A 23,170-nucleotide genomic window follows, 5' to 3' on the forward strand; every position below is an offset into this window, starting at 1 on the left:
TTCTGATTCAACTTCTGAGTTTTTGTATCAAACTCCATGGTATAATGATAGATACACTTTGCATAATGTCTCTGCTCTTCTCTCATCATCGATTCTCTCTCATAATGGACAAGCCCTTGGTAAATGTGTTATAGTTGGTTTTGATGGCTTCAGCCTTCCTTTGCATTGGCTAAGTTGCCTAGCACAATTCACATTTTGTTGGTAAAAGGTTGTGAAGTCTTAGGGATTTCCCTCGGTGAGAACTCCAGGTAGAGAAGAGTTGGAACTTTCTGTACTCTAGGTTAAAAAATACTCCCCACCCTGCCACATCTCCCTCCCTCCCTCCCTCTCTTGCTCTCTCTCTCTCACTCACACACACACACACCCCCACACACCCACACACACCCACACCCACACACCACAATTTTGCTCTGAGGATCAAAGTAATACAAATTTAGCTTTAACACCCCCCCCCCCCAATAAATTGGGATTACTCAGATTTTCTTGCCTTCTAGTAATGTAAGGAAACTAAGCCAAGTGGCAGATATATTGGGGGGAAAATAATAAGTGAAAAATTGTGTCACTGATCTCAACTACAGTCTTTGCTGCTGAAATAGGATGTGTATATATCTATAAATGCATGTGTACACATTGCATGTATATAAAAATTCTTCACACTTCTAGCAGTGCTTACAGGATATTTGTAAAGGATTGAGTAGGCACTGTGATGAAACTTAACAAACCAGATGGAAAAGATGCATTAATAGCCACGGGGTGTGAGGGAGGTGTGGACCGGGTTAGGGAGCAATTCAGGAAAATGGAGAGGTTTAGCTATAGTTGTCAGTCAGGAATTTTGGCCTGAGTCAGTTTTCATACTATGTGTATGCAATTTACAAATACTTCATTTTATAGTAACAGTGTTAGAACAGTCAGATGCCCGAAGGCAAGTGACACAGTTTACTTAAGTGTATACTACGAAATGTATATGGATTTCAAATTTCTTAAAAGGATGGGAGAGAGCAGGTGTGAAAGGTGATAACCACTGTCAATTTAGGGAACAGATTGTTACCAAGGACAGGGGTGAGTTAAAAGACAGGGGTTGGGGATATTTGCTGCACTGACGGCCCTGAGACCTTACTGCCGCCAGGTAAAACTCTGGCACTCGGCCACCTCGCTATCATTCTCCAGGCCGAACCAAGATGGCGCGCAGCATCAAAGCGGCGCCCTAGTCACGTGCCAGGGCCGGGGAGCGCCCGGAGGCGGGAGGCGTGGTTTTTGGGGGAGGTGGCCAGGCCACGCCCCTGGGGGTGGGGCTAGGGTATCGCGGGGGGAGGGGGCGGGGCTTCGAGGCAGGGCGCTAGGGTGGCGGAGGCTGTATCTACCTCCGCGCGCTCTCGGTTTTCTAGGACGTGTTTCGTTGCCCCGGCCGGGGGCGGCTCCCTGCTGCCTCCGAGCTGAGCTGCCCGCTGCTGGGCCTTCGGCGATTGCAGACACAGGTGAGCGCCCAGAGCCCGAGCTGGAGGGAAGGATGACTCTTATTCCCAGTTCCAGCTCCCCTCCACAGTTTGGGGAGGGGGTCGCTGTCTAGCGCACCTTGGGAAACTGTCCCTTTTTACTCTGGATGTGTCTGCGGCAGGCGCAGATACTGTTTCCTCCGTCGCCCCTCACCAGTGTTTGCAGTGCCCTGTGCCCTTGGGGATGAGAATGGGGGGCGATGCCGATTTGCAGGGAGGGCGTGGAGTTCGCCCTCCGTTCCATCGTCTTCGCGGGAGGAGGGCTCAGTTGGCTAGTTCCCGGGTGGGAACTGGGTGAACTGATGCACCCTCATTTCCCCTCCGGGAGAATCAGAGAAATAGCGCTCCTCAGCTTGTTGGCCAATCACTCCTTGGGGCAATCTTTTCTCAGGGACAGAGGTCTTCGCGTTTCTGAGGGTCTTAATCCTTCCCGCGTGCTTCATTATATCCCTTGTTACTATTGCCAGCTCTCCATTCCTGGAGCTGTCAGTCTTAAGCTATGCCCCAGATGCCCCCATCTCCGCAGTGCCAGGGCGGTGGGGTGGAAAGAGAGGCCAACCGGAGGCCTGGTGGGGGCGGGGATGAGGGTGGGCGCAACAGGAAAAGACAGCTGGATTAGAGATTCCTGAACTGGGAGGGTGCGATGGGGAGCTGACTTTTGTCCACGCAGTAGGGATGTTTTCCGGTGCAGATCTCAAGGTTTTTGATGGTGGGTAGGAAGAGAGGTCGGGTTGGAGGACTTGAAATGGGTGTGGGTGGTTTTCTTGAGAAGGAGGAGGGATCTAGGACAAAGTGCCACTAGGTGCTGATGTCACCTTTAAGGAGAAGAGATATGTTGGTAGTATTCATTGAGAGGTAGGGGAGTTGAGGCTGCTGTTCATTTCTTCTCTGAGGGGAGCAAGTGATTAGGAAGGAGTCTCTGCTTAGCATGGAGATCCCTTCCTTGTGTGATCTTAAGAGGTCTTTTCAGAAGCCAGGTTGCAGGGACTTCCTGTATTCTTTACAGAGTTGTTGGTACTTTGTTCAATATCCAGCGAACATTGGTCCAGGAACCATATTAGATACTTGGTCTTCTGAAGGCAATTTAGGGCCATGGAGCAGCTGAAAGGTACTCAATTTATGTACAAATATTAGGTACTCTGTTAACATTCCCCTCACGCACACATTTTAATTACATTGCTTTTGAATTATCAAAAGACAGAGCCTAATAGGATTCCAACCCCGTGCCATCCCTACCACTATGAGTTGTTCAGTCCCAGGGGAGTTGCCTTAGAAAAAGGACAGCTTGAATGATTTCCCTTGGTTGTTTTCTTAGATTTTGTCCTGTGGTCTAAGGAGGTTGCTTAAGATAAATAGTATCTGAAAGTAATGAGATGATGGATAGCCCAGTGGTTATTGGGAGCCTCTCTGCACAGTGGGAGACACCCATCTCTGGAAGATGGAAAAGTATGGGGGAGGGGGCATGGAGGGGAAAGCTCATTAATGGTATTGAGTGTGTGCTGTTGAGCATGCCATGTTGTCAGAGTGTGAGAGGTCTGGCAGCTGGGTTTTAAAGGAAGGATGAGAAGGGGCAAGGCAGGCATCAGACTTTTGAGTCCCCTGGTGAATTGATGGAACCTCAGAGTTGGAAGCGTTATCAGGGATTGTCATGTGTCCGTTCTGAGCCTTTGAGGATAGGAGGGCTAGAACTGGGGGGAGGATGAGGAGTTGGACTGTGGTGGCAATGACACAGGTGTGAGGACTCAGGAGGGCCAGGGAGTGTCAAGGAGGATTTCAGATACCTGGGAGCCAGCTAGTACCTTCTTATGCCAGGGATACTCTCTCCTGGGCCTTCGGCTCAATTTTGTTGAGTTGGTAGAGGAGCTGTTCTATGAACAAGGAGTGGTGACTGTCTGGAGTTGTGTAAGTGTGTGTGCATTCGTGAGTGTGGGTCTGTGTGTGTGTGTGTGGGGGGGGTACTGGAGAAAAAGAGTTAGGAGCAGGAAAGACTGAGGGAGTTGAAGTTGCTTCAGAACCTGGGTCCCAGGTAGGGAATTGAGAGAAATGGAAGGGGGGAGTGGGGTCAGAGGGAGGGACAAGAGTATATTGCAGCCACATGAAGTCACCATCTGTCCCCCTCTGGCCTGCTAGCTCACTGACCTATAATTAGCTCTGGAGGGCATACGGTGCTGGCTCACAGGAACATGGCACTTTGGATGGCCAGTGGAGTGAAGAGTAATCACAGAAACTGTGATCCTACGCTGAGGACCATATGCCCAGGACCAGGGCTTCTCTGAGTACTCTGCTTACAAGGGGGCTGCTTCTAGGTGACCCCCCATATTTGCTGTATTGAGAGGGATACCTGGAGGAACCAAGGATATCATTGGGGGTTGGGCTTGTGGGGGGAAACAGTAGTGGTGCAAGGAGTTCTAAGTGAGGAGGGTGTGAGGACCAGCAAGACCCTCAGGACTCCCTATTCACTACCTGTCCTTGCCTGGCCACCGCCTTGCCACACAAACTAATTGCTGCCCAATTCTTTGTCCTGCCTGCAGAGAGGCTTAGGTGCTACAGTCTCAGGTCCTCCTTCAGGTGTCTTCTCTTCCTCCAGAAGAAGTTAGCTGTAGCACAGGCAGCTGCTTGCCTTTCTGTTTGGGGCTGAGACCTTGGCTAGGGCCACTTCCTTCTCAGAGCTGGTGGAGAAACTGCTGCCAACTGATTCAATTGGTTATATTCCAAGTGATGCTTAGTACTGACCCCCAGGCTGGGCCAGAGAGCATATTTGTCCTCTGCTCCTCTGAATTGCTCTCAGATGATTACATGTGTATCTGTGTTCTCCCAAGTAGCCCATGAACTTCCTGAGGATGGAGATGTATCTTCCATATCTATAATAGTGTTGGATTCATGGAAATCACTCACTGAGAGATCGTTAGATTGAATTGTCTTCACTCAGGTCCCTTGAGCTCCATGAAACAGGGCCTACTTGCAACTAGAAATATTTAACCTGGAGCAGAGAAGCCTCGAGAGACCCAGTACAGTGCTATTATATCTCACTGGGGGAATTAGATTCCATAGTCAGTAGATAAGATCCATAAATCTCTCATAAAGCATGGTCTATAGGTTTAGGTTTATAACCCTAAACAACATATATAGTATACACTTAGTATATATATATAGAGAGAGACTTAATATATATATGTGTATATATAGATAATATGCATTCTTTGTTAATTATATAAATATGTAACATATACTATTGGATGATAATTTTAAATAGAGTACATATGCCTGATATGATTCTGTAGTTCAATGTCAGATGAAATAGCTGGTTTGCATTTAGAGGCCCTTGTTGCTTTTTTCACCCAGCCAGCAGAGTTGAATTCTCATAAATTGAACACATACCTGAGTGCCTTCTTGGTTATTATCTTCAAATAGATAACCATCATTTCAAAGATAGGGAGATAGGTTTCCATGTGATTTAAGAAGAACTTCATTGTAACAGCGAGGCTTCCTCATTGAGTAGTGAGGTCCTTACTCCTGAGGGATAGTCAAGTAAAGACTCAGCTCTCACAGATGCTGTGGCCACCACTCCCACACACTGTAGGGGAATCTGTAGTTCCAGGTGAGGGTTAGGTGGGGAGAGCTACTGGATAGAGGGGTCCTTGGCTGCTGCTTTAGAAAAATGACTCTTCTTTTCTGCTGAGAATAGAGTAGTGAGGTACTGGGTAGTAGGGCCAGGCTCAGGGCTTGGCCTGTGCTGGTCCAGGAGACTGAGCATTCTGGAAGATGCAGGGGATGACCCCAGCCATCTTGCATGGATGTGGAGCAGTGTATCTTGATAGGAGGTGGTAATTAAAAGGGTGGGCTGGGCCCAGGTCCATGACCTCAGCTTACATTGGGCCTGAAACTTTTGGCCCTGATTGGGACAGAGCATCTGGAATAAGTGGAGTTTTCTTTTATTCCTGTTCTTCCCTCCCATCCCTCACACATTCTCATAGAGGTTCAAGACCACTCATGCACTTTCATTCTTATGCGCAGCAGCACACTTTCCTGATCACACCACATGTACACACAAGCTCTTGTGGCCCCCTGAGCACACACAATCTTGAGACTCTGGAATGCACGGGCTTCTTTGACCAGATATACTCTCTTTCCCCATGACTGTGCACACACACATTCTCATGACTACAGTCTGATACAGTCATGAGCCCTGACATAGAATTGTGACCACACACATCCACACACTCTCACAGTCATACACGCCCACCCACTTTCATGCACACACTCTCTAGACCCATAGCCTAACACACACACACATTCTCTCTCTCTCTCTCCTTCTTTTATATATAACCACATGTATACACCATGCCTTCCCATGGCCCTATACTTACATGCTATGTGGCATGGATACACATTGACCCCACTCACATTCTTTCTTTTTATAAACACACACACACATATAACACACACTTTTGTGACCACATTCATATGCATATTTTATGACACCCACATTTCTCAGGGCAGTTGTACTCTGGACCTTTCATGCCCTGGCACCTGTCGGCACTCTGGCTGAACTGTTTTCTACCACATGGAACCGCCCAAATCTGTCCATCTAATGCAGTGACTTCTTAGCAATTATTTTTTTTCAACACCCAGAGAACCCTGTGTAGTATTTGTCCCACACAGACCCCTGGTTTTGAAAGATTTTTATTCTCCAAATATACCACACTTGCTACTTTTGTTTCTTCTTTTGCAAACATTATTTGAGAAAATTCGCTTTAGTTAGTGGCTCTGATTAGTAGAAGATGGCTAGGGTGACCATTCTCTATGATGTACATTGAGTAAAAGCTGTGTGCTGTGTTCATGGGTGCAGCCTCATGTCTTGGCTTGATCTCCATGAGACTTCTAGAGTGTGGAAAATGGTTGGTGAACCTGGTGCTATCTGTAGCCTTCCCGTTTATGGCTCTAGTACTCTGCCTCTCTGAGAGAACTTATGCTTATTTTAAGGAGTGGCATTTGGTGGGTATACTGTGTATTTCTGTAGACAGTCCTTAAACCAGGGATTATCTAACCTCTTTTTTAGACTTAGAACCTTTTTTATACAAATGAACCCTTAATCAGATGTAAACTAACATATTTGAAGTTGATGGAATTTAAGTACAAGAAGGGAGTTCCAAGCCCTTTGAGTTTTTGTCATATTTCTTCACCCTTTTCTTTGCCCCAGGTGTTTTGTCATAGGCCAAGTTTGTGAACTGTGTCTGAAGTTAAGGAGTTGTATGATGTGAGTGTCAAAGAAGAGTGTCTGTTTTGGAGGGGCACAGAAACTTTTAATCCTTCTTTCCCCATTGGTCTTTTTTTTTTTTTTTTCCGGTATGTGTGGGGGTACTGGCAATTGAATTCAGGAGCACTCGGCTACTGAGCCACATCCCCAGCCCTATTTTTTGTATTTTTTTTAGAGACAGGGTCTCACTGAGTTGCTTAGGGCCTCACTAAGTTGCTGAGGCTGGCTTTGAACTCACAATCCTCCTGCCTCAGCCTCTCGAGCTACTAGGATTACAGGTGTACACCACTGTGCCTGGCTCCCCATTGATCTTTGATGTTAGCCCTCTCAGGGTGGTACAGTGAGGGTGACCATTCTGCTATGTGTGCCAGTGACAGACCAGTTCCCACTTGCATCCTGGTGTGGTTGTTAAGCAGTGTCTTCTCCACCCTCGTCTGGTTTGGAGAGGGTGCCCAAGTGATAGGCTGTATCTTGGGAAGAGTGGCCCATGACTAACTCCTGGGGAGCAGCTGGAAAGATGAGCTTCGTAGACTCAGGTCCAGAGAGCATGTTGGCTGAGCAGATACCTCCTGTGTTCACCTGAGTGTGCCAGGCATCAGGTGGACTGAGTGCCAGGGCTGATAGCTGGTGTCATCCTATGCTTTGGTCACCTTTCATACTTCTCTGAACTGTTTCTTGACTGTTATTTCCTCTGAACATCATGTCAACTTGTGAGGCTGCTGGAGTTGTTGTGTGTTGTGTCCTTCATTTTCCAGATTTGGAAATCTGGTCCAGAGAGGCAAAGTGCCATTGTGGGGTCCAGAGAACTAGATGCCTTTAAAGGGATTTGGGGCTACCCATGAGAAACTCTAGGAGGAGATTTTCCAAGACTATTCTCTGGGAATGGCATCCTGTAGCCAGGTGGACTTTTGATTTTCTTATTGTGTTTACAGTGGGCCTAATCTTGAAGGCTTGGGCATCCTTGGGTGCTAAGAGGTAACACAGGACGTTGAGTGTCTACTGGCCACTGGTCTAAGCACTTTATGGATGTCCCCTGCCAGCTACCTAGAGTGGCTACTATTATTGCCCACATTTCACAGAGGGGGAACTGAGGCTCAGAGAGGGCAAATATCTTCCCAGGGTCACACAGGGAGTAACCTGTTTCCAGGCCCATCAGCCCACTCCAGAGTCTGCCTTTCAAGACAGGATTTTGGCTGCAGCTTGCTCCCAAGAAGCTGTAGTTTTCAGAGGGCAAGTTGAATGACCCTTTTCCCAGGCCTTGAGCCAGGTTTTCCTTTTCTGGAGTTCTCTTTCTTTGAAGTTGTTCAGGGATAAACTTCCAGAAATCACTGTCACATGTATGTGTTCAGTTCCATTCATTAGAGCATCCAAAGCGAAGGAGGCGCTTGTTGTTCTTACCCTGGAACCTGGAGTCTGCAGGTGAGATGATGTAAAGTTAGACAAGTGCCAGAAAGAGGAGATGTTGGGACAATGAAGGGCACATCTTGTCTACTAGAGGGAATCAGGAAAGGCTCCATGGAGGAGGTGGTGTTGAGGTGAGCTTAGGAGGACTGTTCAGGTCATTAGGTTGACATGGAAATGGAAAGTGGGCCAGGTAAGGTAAGGACTTGAGCAGTAGGTGGGCTCTGGGAGCATGTGAGTGAGCTGGGCTGGGGGGTAGCTGGGGAGGAGGCTGCAGGGGAGGGGAGGAGTGGGGCTTCTTGGGGTCGTGTGTTGGACAGAGGAGAAGCTTCTAGGTAAGAGGGAAAGGGATGGCAGCCTGAGGGCATGGGCAACTGGGCTTCAGTGCCACTGCTGGATAGTGTCTGAATCCACGGGGTGCAGGGAGCAGTGGCTCCGGGGAATGTCTGCCTCTGTAATACCTGCAGGATGCGGCAGGTGGGGGACTCAGATGACTCACCGTGGTATGGGACCAGCTGGGCGGCGAGGGGAAAAATTTGGGTGGGTGGATGGGGCCTTGGAGATGGTTTACTGCTTGTAGGGAAGTAGCCACCTCATGATGTGGCAGAGGCCTGCCCCCAGGCTTGCGGAGGAGAGGAGGAGGGATGGCCAAGGTGAGCTGTCCTCTGGCTGTCATGACCCTGATGAGGGTAGAAAGGGCCAAGGTCCAGAAGCTTTGGCTCCTTGAAGTAGACATGATGCCCCAAGTCATCTCTGCTCTCCCTCTTCCTCCACCCCTTACCCCTCTTTGGAGTCAGGCAGACCAACTGAATCCTAGGTCTTCCCTTTACCAGCTGTGGAGCCTGCTTACATGGCTTTGAGTCCCATCTCTCACATCTGTGAGATGGAAGAAGGATTACATCTTCCTTGTAAGATTAAAATTACTGATTAAAATCAGTAGAAAGAGGTCCATGGTTGGCTCGGTGTGGGCACATGGTAAATATTGATAACTCGTAGCAGCGAACATAATCAGTATAATTGTTCTGTTACCCACCTCTGTCCTCTCTCCTCAGGTCCCCACCCCGCTCCAGCAGAGGTATATATGACACTCCTCTTTTGCTCTTAGCCCTGAGGGCTCCCTCTTTGTCCAGCTCATGACCTACTCACACTTGAGCACAGTTACCTGCAGCTTTGCCCTGGTCCTTGGGCCTCCACAGGGGCCAGCAGCCTCATGGTTGCCATGCCCACTCTCAGTGGTGGGGCCTGCCATCTGGTAGGGTGGTAGGAAGCCAGGCCTGTGTGTGTGTGTGGTCAGCCAGGGCATCAGACCCAAGTGCCCGTCGCTTCTGTTTGTTAGGAAAAGAGGGGGTGACACCTGGGAGACCTTTTGCCTTTCCGTGTTAATAACGTCAGAGGCCCACTTTTTGTCTGATCCCTCCACCAACACACACTTACACCCACTCGCTCTCAAGCCCTCTTCCGTGGTTTCACAGCCTGCCCACACTCCTCCCCACCGAAGCCCTTTGCCTGCTTTGGGGGCTGGCATCTTTTGCCTCCTCATCAGGACCTGTGAGTGTTACTTAGAATTGTGCAGGAGTTGAGGCGGCTTCTGCTAGCCTGAGACGATAATTGCTCTATTTAAAGATGGCCCTGGAGCCAGAAGAAGCCAGGTGTCCCCATGTGTCTGTTGTAGAGCTGCCTTATGCTCAGTGGCTTGTGCAGGGGGTGGGGGCAGGGCAGGAGGTCCTAGGCAGTTGCCTCAGTGGTATCCGCCTGGCATCCCTCTCTGGGCTCATTTTTTTCACTGGTTTTGTGTGCCATTTGGCCAGAGGAAGTAGAATTGCTACCTGGTTCTCAGGGAGGCTGGGAAAGCGCTGCTGGCCTTGAAACCAGCTTCTTAGTTGTCAGAATGACCAGGAGGATTTGGGAAGAATGAGTTGGACCAAATAGCACCTCACAGCCTGTTCGCCCCTCCTGAGAACTTTTCCAACCCCTTTCCTGTAAGGAACTCTTGACTTCACCCGCAGGCCTGCCTTTGTCCTACACTAAGGTAATTCCTTCTCCCCTGCCAAGGTGGGGTGCTTTCTTCTTCTCAGAGCTCTGCTCATCCATGACCTCATCCCTCTAAGGCAGACAAAACAAGGGTGGCAGGTTCCATCTTATAGCAGAGGCCTCACTAGTGGTGACCAGCCCAAGGCAGATATCCCAGATCAGCTGGGTAAATACCCCTGAGATGACTTCCCAGGACCTCCTGACTGCCTGAGTTCATCTAGCTGGTCTCTGGTAGAAAGACCCATGGCCCAGATCTCCTAAGGCCCAGCTCTCGGCTTCTTCCTTTGCCTTGTACTGTAGGCTACCTGGGAATTTGCTGGGTTGAGACCACTCCCAGGACACCTGAATGCCTGAGCATGCTTTGATCTCCAAAGGATAGCCCCTGCCACAAGGGCCTTCCTAGCCTGCTCTCCTCTTCTGCTCTTTTGTTTCTTTTGATGAGTGGCTGAGTGGGAGAATAGAGGGAATGTGAGCCCAGCTGTTGTTTGGAGAGGGAGGGTGAGGCCTGGGCACAGGGGATGGGAGAATGGGAGGAATTGCTCTTAGCATCAGTGAGATGGCAGTTCTGGCCAGACTGGGACAGCAGCCCCTCCCCTCTACTTCCACCTTCTCTGTGGAACAGGGAGGTGAGTGTGGTCTGCCTGGCAGCAGCAACATTGAAAAGGTAGCCTGTAGACCAAGGCGTTCCTTTTCACCTTGGTAGCCTCTCAGAATCCTGCCCTACGTGGTGGGTGTCCAACTAGGGGAAAGGATTCCTGTGATCAGAATTTGTCTCCAGTATCTATATCTGGGAGCAGGTGTGTGACTACATGTGTATCAGCCCTAGGTCTTCATGTTCCTGTGTCTGCCTGAGAGAGAGAGAGAGAGAGAGAGAGAGAGAGAGAGAGAGAGAACGCATGTGTGCACGTACCAGCTTGAACTATGGGCCCCTCTGTGAATGGCTGTGGATGTGAACTCTGGGGTTTTCCTGCTGCTGTTCTTTCATCCGTTCATTCCTCCCTGCCCCCACCATTTCTGTAATCAGGGCTTCTGATGCCATGGAGAAGCCCCTGCTTGCCTTGCACTGCCCACTCTGATACCCAGAATTCTAGAGAGAGGTCAAAGCAGCCTTGCCCTCCTATGTTTCCCCTGCTGGGTTAGCCATGCCACGGACCTGCCATGTCTGATGTCTCACCTCATGCTGGAGCTTGAGCCTCCTCCATCCTGATCCTCCCTTTCTGCCTCTCCTCACCACTGGTGTGGACAGGAGGCTGCCTGTGTGTCTCTTGAAAAGGGAAGTGGAAGGCAAAGAAGGAAAGCACCATTTATGGAGTGCTTCCAGTGTCCCCACCAGTGTGCTCGGTGTTTCACACCCCTTCAGACCCTCCTGCAATGGGAGACCTAAAGACACTCCCTCTGAAGACTGGTTAAGCTGGTAGTCTTCCAGCAGTGGGCAGGCAGGTTGGAAGCTAATGGTAGGCAGGGAAACCTGCCTTCTTTGTTTTGCTTTCCTTTGCTCTGACCACTGGGCTTCCCTGTGCCAGGCTTAGGGCATCCATGGAGCCAGGCTGTGCATAAGCTGACTGCCCTCACTGGTGACTTCTGGCAGTGCCAGCAATGGGGAATTCACCCTGAGGGAGCCTATCCCCAGCCATGAGCTGGTTGTTCCACACCAAAACTACTCAGGGAGAGTGACCCCCTAGTAGTGACCCCATGTAGACCCTGGGTTCCTTTCCATCATTTAAGCTCTGCCCAATGCAAGGTGGTAGGCTATGAACCTAGAATCAAAGACTGCCATTTGCCAGACCTGCTTGCAGTCCTCCTTGGCAGGTTTTAGATGTGGGGAATGACTTGAGCCAGAACCTCCTCCCTGAATTATGGGGCACTGTAGCAGATCAGGGCTCTCTGCCTGTCCCAGTGCCCAATATGTGCCTCTCTAAGACCTCAGCCATGTTGTGCCCATGGTCAGAGAAGGACCTACTCTGCCCCTGTTTCCTATGACCCCCAGGAGTCTAGCTTCTGTGGGACTCCCACCTACTAACCCTTTAACTCTTCTGCACTTGCCTTGACTTGAGTAGGGGGAGAGGGTTTTGGGGGAAGGGGCCAGAGACCCTATTTCCTTTTCTCCCACCTTCAGGTCTTAAGATGACTCTGGGCAGCCGTCCTGCTCCCCTACCGCTGACTGAATCATTTCTATATTTGGCCAGTGAGCCACGTGGGTGGGGAACCACTGCGGCTGCACTTCTGACAGCTGTGGGGGGCGGGGGCAGGGGCTGCAGGCGGCAGAGGCTGGGCAGTAGGCATGTGCATTCTTTGGGAGAACTAAGGCGCCATCAGAGTGAGTAAAGCCCTGAGAAAGGGCATGCGCCAACACCTCCCTCTCCTCCCTCTCCTCCTGCACGTTCTGGTTTCAGGGTCGGCCTTCTCTGCCCCACCCCTTCCCCTGGATGCCCTTCTCCCTTCAGCTAGTCCTCACAGCAGTCTCTTCTCCCACAGACCACACCGCCCTCCAGAAACCATGGGTGTCTCTAGACCCAGCTGCGACTCTGCCAGACTCTGGTGCTCAGTTTAAGATAAGGATAATCTCCCAGACCTGCTCTCCCTGCCTGTCATGGCCACACTCCGATGCTGCCCACTTGTCTGGGGACACAGGGCACCCAACCCTAGCCCTGAGATGTTAAGCCAGGCCTTCTGGCTCCAGTCTACAGGGGCACTGCAGGCCCTGGGCTCCCTTCAGAGCAAGAGCAACTGATGCCATGGGAGAAGCCCCTGCCTACCCATCCACTTGCCTGGCCCTGCCTGCTCTGATACCCATGCATTGGGTCTTCCTGCAGGTGCCAATCCTGTGAGTCCCTCCCCAACCCCCTGACACTGAGAAGGCCCTGTCCACCCCCACCATGTGTGAGGTGATGCCCACAATCAATGAGGGGGACCCCCTAGGGCCCCCCCACGGCGCCGATGCTGACGCCAACTTTGAGCAGCTTATGGTGAACATGCTGGATGAGCGGGAGAAGTTGCTGGAGTCCCTTCGGGAGAGTCAGGAAACCTTGGCAGCCACGCAGAGCCGGCTCCAGGATGCCCTGCATGAGCGGGACCAGCTCCAGCGACACCTCAACTCTGCCCTCCCTCAGGTAAGGCCTAAAGCTCTGCGCCTCCCTCAGTCCCTCCCTCTGCCCCTCCTCCAGCCCTGTGGAGTCCAGCAATCCTTGGACCCTCAGCAAAACTGTATCTACCTGCATATCAAATAGTGGAATTTACAGAACATTTACTCTCCATCTTGCTACGTAAATCCTTTCCCTGTCACTCCCAAGTGTCTCAGCCTGGAATTGGCTTCACCTGGAGAAATGGGTGGAATTTGATTCAGGGAGAAAACCCAGCCCTAGTTGCCAACTGCAGTGAGCCAAGTCTGCCAGTAGATGGCACCCTATGCCGGAAAGAAAGACTGACTGCTTCTCACCAGAGGCCTATTCTTGGAGGGGGAGGGAGAGGGGGAGGGGAGAATCACAGAAGTGGAGGTGGGAGCAGCTTTAGAGCTCATTTAGTCCAGCTCCACTATTGCACAGACATTACATGGGCAATTATAGACAGAACTGAGTATCTTAACATCCCGTTTCATGTACCTCACCAGCATTGCTACTAGCTCTAACGTAGTTACCCTTTACAGTGTATTTTCTAAGGACTGAGCCTTCTGGAGGGTTTATCTCACTAGATTTTCAGAATGATGAAGTTGGTACTGTTATTATCAGCATCCTACTTCACAAGTGATGGAGTTTAGGGAAATGAACCCCCTGCTCATGGCCATGCAGGAGTTGACCCCTGAAAAGCTATGTGCTTCCAGGGGCTGTGTCTCAGCCACCACCACATTTCCACTTCAGATCATTGACCCAGAAGCTCTGTGTTGCTTCCTGCTCATCCATCATTTCGTAGATATTCCAGGACAAATGCGTGCTGTGGGAATGGCAAAGGGAGCAGGAACTGAGTTATCCTGCTGCTTGTCAGAGAAGGCGTGAACCCTGCCTGGTAACCAGGCCCCAGATGGGGTGGGGCAAGCACAGTGCTCACAGTAACTGCTTACACGTCCTGCTCTCCACCTCCTCTTAGGAGACAGATGGGTATGGAAACCAGACACTAGATTCATTGCATAGCACGCCTGGGGCAGGTGCGTGCCCTGCAGGGGCTGAGGGAGGCAGCCTGAGTTGCCTAACACCTCAAGCCTCAGAGACAGGCCCTTTTCCTGTCTCTGAGGCTTGAGGTATAAGGAGAAGAACCAGGACTGGGCCTGAGTGGGTGAGTTTTCGGCTCAGGGCTCAAAAGTGACAGGAGGCTCAGTCTTGGATGCTTTCTCAGTATGAATATTTAGCCCTGGTGAAGAGGTGGGATGGGCAGGTGGCCCCTCCTACCTCACTTTGCAGGAGGCCCTGAGCATGCCCTGAATGAGCCAGTTCCTGCTCCCAAGGAGCTCAGGGATGAGAAAGGAGACATAAGAACCCAAAGAACTAGGAGAGAAGGTAGAGAAAGGTAAGAGAGGCCTGAAGGGATTGTTAAACACAACATCAGTGATAAAAATAGCTGCTTTTGTGGGCTTGTGCTAGGTACTCTCTGTATATTGGGTTCATTTAATCCTCCTATGTAATTCCTGGAGAGACTGTTTACCTCTGCCTTACAGATCAGAGAATGGGTTCAGAGAGGTTAGGTAATTTGTCCAAGGTCACATAGCTAACCAGAGCAGAGCTGAGATTTGACCCCAGGCCTGCCTGATTTCCTCTACTGGAAACTTCATGAGGGTAGAGGTTGTATCTTTCTTGTCACTGTGTCCCCTGTGACCGGCACAGGACCTGGTATTCACATATATTTGTGGTTGGATGGTAGACTCCCCAGCTAGTGCTCTTGATGTTTGTTCAGAAATGTTTTCAAGGGATAGGGGGAGACTTCCACTGGACAGCCTAGACGGTTCCCAGGAGGCAGGAGCCTTTGAGATGGGCTTTGAAAGAGGAATTTTCTCATCAGGTGGTGGAGGCTTGTGCTCTGCAGTGAGAGGGGGACTGCTGAGCTAAGGTTGGCATTAGAAAGTCTTGCTGGGGTTTGGAAACAGCAAGTAACCCAGGTTGACCGGGTCTTAGGGTGAATGCAAAGGAACCGTGAGAGAAAAGTTTGAAAACCATTGTAAGCTTGCGTTTAACTTTGTGGACAGCATTGTGCTTTGGGAATAATCCTGGTAGCAGTCTGTCAGATGGGTGAGTTGAGGAGGGAGGGGAAAGATATCCTAGGATGAGGACACCAGGTAGTGATAAGCCTAAAGCCAGGGAAGGGAGAGCTTCACAGCCCTTTGGTGGTGGTGTCATAGTATAGGGCTGGGGGCATGCCATTAAGTCCTGTCTCTGTGTCCAAGACTGTGTGTATGTGCATATGTGTGTGAGTGTGTGTGTGTGTGTGTGTGTGTGTGTGTGCATGAAGGTATGACCGTGTGCATGCATGTGTGTAAACTGAGGGGTGAAACAGCATCAGGCTCAGGCCTCAACTGCCAGAGAGTGGAATGCTTGACCTTGATTGTCTTTGGCCATATCCTTGATAGAAAAGCAATAGTCAAGGAATAGAGTCAGAAGTCCTTGTTTTCTTGTGCTCTGGAAGGGATAGTCTCTTCTTCTTTCCTACAACTCTTTTGCCTGATCCAGAGTGATAGTGGGACTGCTTTGGGAATTCTTCATTGGTCGGGAATTCTTGGTGTGCAAGGGAAGCTGCAATGCTGGGCAGGGCTGAAGCTTCTGTTCAGTTTTCTCAGACTTTGGAAGCCATAGAGTTTGGGCCATTCATCTGAAAATCTTTCTGGAATGAGGTGATGTTGATTAAATAGATAGGATATGATGGACCTAGAGCTGTGGGGCTGTTCTCTCACCTTAGATGCTTGTGTTGGTGGCAGAGGTGAGCTGGAAAGGTCATTGAAGTGTCTGGGCTTGACATTTATGGATGGGTCCCCCTCAAAGGAATATTTGGTACATGAGTATTCAGTGAAGCCAGGGCATAGGTCTTAGTATCAGGTGCTGGCATGAAACCCTGACCTGATTTGGCAGGGCTCCTGGGAAGCCAGGGCTGAAGCCGCATGGCCAGCTGTTTGGGCAAGTCCAAGTACCCTCCTGCTCTCATGTAGGTGGTTCCTTCAATCCACTTGTCTCACAGGCCACCGACAGCTTGCAAAGCCCTGGGGAGGGTATGGAAGAGAGCTCCCTGGGACTCAGTCAGACTTAAGCTTCAGAACACACTTCTCTTCCCCCGTAACCTCCGTCAGCTTCTGGTGAACCTCACTTGCCCAAACCAGTGGCAGCCTACCTCTCCATCAGTGTGTAAACGAAAAGGCCATTGAATTGCTGGAGAACCAGAAGGCTGAGTAGGAGGGTCAGCAGAATCTGGTCACAATTACTGGCAGGGGAAGGGGCTGCAGAGCAGACTTGGTGGCTTTCCCATTTCTGTGTGCAACTATTTCCTCAGCTCCTAACCCACACCTGGATTGCATGGAGCCCTCTGGGGAAGCTCACACCAGTTGCGGGGTTACTGCCCTGAAATGTGGGTGGATCAGGACTTTCTGGGGGGGGTAGGTGGAGGAAGGGATGGGTGAGAGGAGACCCCCATGGATCAGGTGTGAGGATGCTGCTTAGGGAGTGAATCCCCATGTACTAAGGAGTCTTGGGGGTCTTCAGGAATTTGCCACCTTGACCCGGGAGCTGAGCATGTGTCGGGAGCAGCTTCTAGAGAGGGAGGAAGAGATATCAGAGCTGAAAGCAGAACGGAATAACACAAGGGTAAGTGGAGATCACCGGGTGCGTGTCTGTGTGTGTGTGTGTACCTTGACCAAGGCAGGACCAGGGCCAGGTATAGCCCCACCCCATCCCGACCTTTGCCTGCTTCTCATCCTAGGGTCATAGCCAGAAAATTTAACCATCAGTACTAGGCTTTCCCCCTGCCGTTGGTGGGTCATAGAAACTCAGAGTCCTGGGGGAGAGACCAGGACAACTGAGTTAAGGCCGGTATTTAATTGAAGAGCAGCTATTTACCAAAGTGGAAGAATGTTAGCATTTTAAGGATGGTATGGCTGTATTTGTGTCTATTTGGTGATCACGTAGGCCCTGCCTGTGGCCCCTGGAGCACATGCTCAGAGTCTTCCCTCCTGTCTTCCCCTGCTTCCTGCCAGCTGCTTTTAGAACATCTGGAGTGCCTGGTGTCCCGCCATGAGCGGTCACTGCGGATGACGGTGGTGAAGCGCCAGGCCCAGTCACCTTCAGGGGTCTCCAGTGAGGTGGAGGTGCTAAAGGCCCTCAAGTCTCTGTTTGAGCACCACAAAGCCCTGGATGAGAAGGTATCCCTGCCCCTACTCTCTCCCCAATCCAACCAAGCTTCCCTTCTCTGAGATTTCTGCATTCAGTGTTTAGGGAAATCTAGCTTCAGAACTGGCTTACTCCTACTGTGGGCCTCATTTCAAGTCCTATTAGGTTCCCTCCTAGGATTTTACCTCCTGTTGGGCCCTTTACTTTCCCTCATGCCTGACGCTGGTAGACCAAGGTCAGGCTTCTTCAGCCTGGGTCTAGTGAGTCCCCCTTTCTTCCTCCATCTCCTCTTGTCTTGGGCAGGTTCGAGAAAGGCTCCGGGCAGCACTGGAGCGGGTTACCACCTTGGAGGAGCAGCTGGCAGGAGCCCACCAACAGGTAAACTGCCCACTTTCAATTTATAGTTGGCAGCTCCTGGAAGTCCAGCTGGCTGGCCCCTTAGCCCCACCCTGTTCCTGTTGGGATTCTTCCTCACTGTGGCTGGAGTAGCCAAGGCTGGGCCAGGCACTCCTTTCCAGAAAGTGGAAACTTAGAAGGGTCTGGAATGTGTAGGAAGCACTCTTTGACGCACTGCCCTGGGCCTGTGCCCTACAGGTGTCTGCCCTGCAGCAGGGGGCAGTGGTGCGGGATGGAGTGGCAGAAGAGGAGGGGACTGTGGAGCTGGGACCGAAACGTCTGTGGAAGGTGGGTAATGGGGAGCAGTATAGCAGGGCCTGTGTTCCCCAAGACAGGAATGGGAGGCCCTGCCCACTGACTTCAGTAGAGAAGCTGCTAAAATTAAATGCAGAGCTTTCTACAACATTCTCACTTCCCTCCTCCATCTTCAAAGAAATCTATCATCTCTCTATTATTCTATCTGTCTATTGGTGCTAGGTACATAATATGTTTGTCCACTGGAATTGTTAGGAGCCATCTGCCTGTATCAGTATCAGGCAAGATGCCTTCTATCTCTGAGCCTTTGTTCCTTAATTATGTTCCTTTCTGGGTTGAAGAGGCTGAGATAACAGATAAAACTAGAAACTTTTGTTTTTCAAGAGATACACAGCAGAGCCAGGGTATTTGGGTATTGTCAGGAGTGAGCTGCTGGGGCCCAGGGAAAGAAGGTGTACCTGGAGGTGTGCTCTGAGGTCAGGGCAGAGCTGTGGTCTATCGTGGGTGTGTGGCCCCTCCTACCATTTCCCTGGGGCAGGGCAGGGTGTAGGATGCCCTAGGCCTCCATGATTGACTGACTGATGGCTCACTGTCCCTGGAGGATGACACGGGCCGGGTGGAGGAGCTGCAGGAGCTCCTGGAGAAGCAAAACTTTGAGTTGAGCCAGGCCCGGGAGCGACTGGTCACCTTGACAGCAACCGTAACAGAACTTGAGGAGGACCTGGGAACAGCCCGCCGGGACCTCATCAAGTCAGAGGAGCTGAGCAGCAAGCATCAACGGGACCTCCGAGAGGTGAGGAAGGGTCTTTCTTCAGTCACTTCATCCCACTGAGTACAGGTGTTTGGCATCTGGGAGAGTGTGGACAAAGGTCCAGGCAGGAGCCGGGAAGTATAAGATTGAACACTTGGCAGGTCTGGTGTGGGGAGGAGTAATGGGGGTTTTGGTTACGGCCAGGAGTTGACAGGGGAGATCATGTTTTCTGGGTTATACCCAGCTAGGTATTGTGGGAGGTGCAGAAAGGAGCAGGGCAGCAAAATCTGGTGACCTTTCCCCTCTGCTGCCACCCAGGCTCTGGCTCAGAAAGAGGACATGGAAGAACGAATCACCACACTGGAGAAGCGCTACCTAGCTGCACAGCGTGAGGCCACATCCATCCATGACCTCAATGACAAACTGGAGAATGAACTGGCCAACAAGGAGTCCCTACACCGCCAGGTAACTCCTCCAGATGGGGCAGGGTGGGCATTGTACTTCACCCTTGAGGTTCTAATGATCCTACTCAAACTATCCCATGGTGGCCCAGGAGCCCCTGGGATCCTGAAGATTCTCTTGGGAAAGGGGAAGTCAGGCATCTTGGGCAGTCAGGAACCAACCCTTGCAACTTCTGACCTGTTACTTGCTCCCTGCTGTGGTGGGGTGGGGTGGGGGTGTTCAGTGCTACCCCTCTTGAATTGCTTCCCTACCCACATTGCTAGTGTGAGGAGAAGGCTCGACACCTACAGGAGCTGTTGGAGGTGGCAGAGCAGAAACTGCAGCAGACAATGCGCAAGGCAGAGACACTGCCAGAGGTGGAGGCTGAGCTGGCCCAGAGAATCGCAGCTCTCACCAAGGCAAGTGGGCTGAGCCTGGGATCTGCCTCTGTCCCCTATGTCCAGTGGAGCCAGCCGTTGTGGGACCAGGCAGGGAGTGGACAGAGTGGAGGGCACATGGGGCAGGGAGCCAGAGAACTGCTCACTGTGTGATGCTGGGAGTACACTACTTCATGTCTGTCAGTCTGAAGAGGAATTCCTGCCCTCTTAACCCCAAAGAGATGTAATGGTCCCATAAGAAAGGGTAAAAATACTTGAAAGAGAAGAAACCACACTGCTGCAAAGTATATTTATTATCATGACACCATTGTGGTTGATACCTCTGTTTGTTTAGGACTAGAGAGGGAAAATTAGGATTTTCATCTCTGGAAAAATGAAACTAAGGGGAGATATGATCAAAGTCTGTATATCCCTGAAGGGGATGCAGGGTTGCACACATCTTTCTTTACCAAATTGAAGCATTCTAGATCTAGAAACAACCCTGTTAGCCTAAAACTTTAAGATGAATAAAATACAATATAATTTACCTAGTGGAGAGGTAATTTTATGGCGTAGTAATTCCTAAGAGGTATATAGGCAGATATCAACTCGGTCTGGAAGAGCTAAATAAATGCATGGCCTTAGATGTCTGATGAGTAATTACATACTAGGAGTCTTTTTAGCTGGTTGGAAGCTTTTGGGGGCCTCATGGGGTATAACCATAGCTACCCTCAAACTCAGGGATAGAAGAAACCAGTTTTTAGCAAGCACCCAGCCCCAGAACCTTTGAAGGATAAGATGCTGGCCAGTGTGCCAGTATGGCGTCTCAGGTGCTCTGGAGCTGGAATTCACAGCATCAGTAGGCCCAGGACCAAGTCTGCTTCTGCCACTGACTGGCTTTCTGATTTGGGAAAAGTCACACCCCTCCATAACCGGGCCTCAGTGTTCTTACCTCTATGGTGGTGCTGTTGGCCTTGGTGATCTGTTTAGAGTCTTTCCAGCCCCTAGGAATGGAGGGTTAGGTTTAAGTTACAGCAGAGGATGTTATGTGTGGGATGCTGAGCAAAAACTGACAAGAAGGGATGGGCTGAAGTGATTAATATGTTCAAGTGAGTCATAGCAGGAGGAGTTAAAGGAAGGCTTTCCTGACTGTAAGATGCGTGGTATTCTGGAAAATCTTGTCAGCAGAAATAGGGTCTCCATCTCTGGAGATACTTGACAGGAAGGGAGAACACTCTACCTGGGCTGGTTTAATAATAAAGGTAATAATCATGATGAGGCTAGTATGTTCTAAATGTTTACTAGAGCATTTCATTTAGCCCTTGAAATGGGCCAGTGGGCATAGGTGCTTCTAGTCAAATTTTATAGTTGAGAAAATCAGGCACTTAGAAAGTTCAAGGTCACATTATTGGTGAAAGATTTGAACCCAGGCTGCCTTGCCTGAGCCTGTGTACTCAAGTACAATTCTATTCTATCTGGAAGCACAAGATGTATGGTAGCTCATGCTTTCAAATGGAGTTTTTTTTTTTTCTGGAAACTTGGGGAGGATTTACCAGCTTTGAGCCAGGGATCTTCGCCTAGCCAGCTCCCCAGTTCTGGCTAAGGCCAGAGCCTTCCCCGCCCAGTTCGGACCAACCCTCCAGGCCTGCCTTCCCAGCACACCTTTCCAGCCTTCCCTCCTAGCTTCCCCCAGCTTCTGTCAAGGTAGCACTCAAGCGTTCCAGCCTGGTCCCTGACTAGCTCCTCACATCCCAAAGCCTCGCCCTCCAGGCCGGCCCCGCCCCTGCTCTCCACTCCACGACCCTTGAGTTGCCAGCTCTTGATGCCAGCTCTGAGCAGGAACCCAAGAAGGACCTGGCAGGGGAGTTTCTGGGGGAAGAAAGGTAGTGCTGATGGTGATTTGCACCAACTTGATAGGTGGAGGGCTGGGTTTCCTTGGCACCTGAGGCCCTGATCACTCAAGACTGCCCTAGCACCAGGATCCACGGGATATGGGGCCTGAGCAGGAGGAACAGAGGTCTCCAGGATGCACTGACCTATTCCTGCCTCTAGGCTGAAGAACGGCATGGCAACATTGAGGAGCACCTGCGGCAGCTGGAAGGGCAGCTGGAGGAGAAGAACCAGGAATTGGCAAGGGTGAGGGCATGAGGCTGGGCTCTTGGGTGACCTCCCTGCCCTCGGGGCAGGCTCTTAGGTACTGTTAGCGGAGGGGCACCAGGGAAGGACCTGGCCAAGGGAGAGAGCCCACAGGGTGAGAGGAGCCCGCAGCTAGGGGAGGAGGTGTTGAGAGAGCTGGAGAGAGGATCCCTGGGAGGATGGAAGACTGGGGACAAGAAGGGGACAGGTAAAGCAGGCAGGTAGAACCCCAGGGGAAATGGGTGGTTCTCGAGGAGGGCGGCATCGACCAGGCCCTGAGGTGGCCTTGTGCAAGGCGGCCCGCCTGTGCAGGTGCGCCAGCGGGAGAAGATGAACGAGGACCACAACAAGCGGCTGTCAGACACCGTGGACAGGCTGCTTAGCGAGTCCAACGAGCGCCTGCAGCTCCATCTCAAGGAGCGCATGGCCGCCCTGGAGGAGAAGGTGCAGGGGCTAGGGGGCGGGGCGGGGTGGGGCTACTCGAGGGGCGTGTCGAGTCGAGAGCAGGGGCGGGGCCGGCCTGGGGGCGGGGCCTTGGGATGTGAGGAACTAGTCAGGGGCGGGGCTGGGATGGGTGAGTGCTACCTTGACAGAAGCTGGCCAAGCTAGAAGCTTTTCCCGCTGGGGAGGGCGGGCTGGGGAGGTGTGCTGGGAAAGCAGGCCTGGAGCTGGCTGGGGAAGGCTCTGGCCTTAGCCGGAGCAAGGGAGCTGGCTAGGCGAAGGTCCCTGGCTCACAGCTGTTTTCCCCTAGAACACGCTGATCCAGGAGTTGGAGAGCTCCCAGCGTCAGATTGAGGAGCAGCATCACCACAAGGTACCCAGCTGCGGGGGCCAGCCCACCCAGCCTGGAGGGCCTGGGTCGCTGGGAGGAAAGGACATGCCTATTTTTCATGCAGCTGCTCTGATAACCCAGTATTGTGTTAGCTTCTGTTAGTTCATGTGCATTACATTATATCATCACTCTTCACCACCGCCCAACCCAGTAGATACACCACTACCCACAGTAAAAGAGTAACAGGCCATAAGCCTAGGGCATAGGATGGACAGCAGATTCAGGGCCCAACGAATGGCTTAACCAAAAGATTGGGTGGGGGCCTCAAACCCTGGTGAGGTAAGAGTCAGGTGACTCTGGGAAGATTGGCTATTGGCCCTGCCTCAGCTATGTGTGGAAGGACACGTGGGTTCTTTGCTGCTCTGCCTGGTTTGCCACACTTTTGTGTGGTGTTAAGAGGTCAGCTGGCTTATTCCAGGAGAGCCCTTCCCTAGACAACCCTCCCCTGCCTGGCCCCTCTGCCACCTTCTGCTCACTTTCCAGTTGTTCCTCTTCTCTTGGCCCC

At 51.2% G+C, this 23,170-nt stretch overlaps 1 protein-coding gene across 7 annotated transcripts in view; it reads left to right on the plus strand.

Annotated features, from left to right (window-relative positions):
* The first annotated feature begins 1,317 nt into the window (after positions 1–1,317).
* Ppfia4 (PPFI scaffold protein A4) overlaps positions 1,318–23,170 on the plus strand; it is a 50,654-nt gene continuing 28,801 nt past the window's right edge. For 4 of the 7 annotated variants that reach the window (XM_013360814.4, XM_021729855.3, XM_021729856.3 and 1 more), the window contains exons 1-12: positions 1,318–1,475; positions 12,658–13,292; positions 16,854–16,955; positions 17,345–17,509; positions 17,781–17,855; positions 18,072–18,161; positions 18,730–18,921; positions 19,198–19,344; positions 19,605–19,739; positions 21,750–21,833; positions 22,146–22,277; positions 22,585–22,647. In XM_013360814.4, the coding sequence (XP_013216268.1) occupies positions 13,059–13,292; positions 16,854–16,955; positions 17,345–17,509; positions 17,781–17,855; positions 18,072–18,161; positions 18,730–18,921; positions 19,198–19,344; positions 19,605–19,739; positions 21,750–21,833; positions 22,146–22,277; positions 22,585–22,647 (1,419 nt within the window). In that variant the 5' untranslated portion in view covers positions 1,318–1,475; positions 12,658–13,058. Of the gene's footprint in view, positions 1,476–12,391; positions 12,500–12,657; positions 13,293–16,853; positions 16,956–17,344; positions 17,510–17,780; positions 17,856–18,071; positions 18,162–18,729; positions 18,922–19,197; positions 19,345–19,604; positions 19,740–21,749; positions 21,834–22,145; positions 22,278–22,584; positions 22,648–23,170 lie in introns of those variants that run through there. The other 3 variants (XM_040278011.2, XM_040278012.2, XM_040278013.2) reach the window with 3 other exon arrangements.

This window comes from Ictidomys tridecemlineatus, chromosome 10, assembly GCF_052094955.1.
Source record: "Ictidomys tridecemlineatus isolate mIctTri1 chromosome 10, mIctTri1.hap1, whole genome shotgun sequence".
In the NCBI taxonomy this organism is placed as follows: Eukaryota; Metazoa; Chordata; class Mammalia; order Rodentia; family Sciuridae; genus Ictidomys; species Ictidomys tridecemlineatus.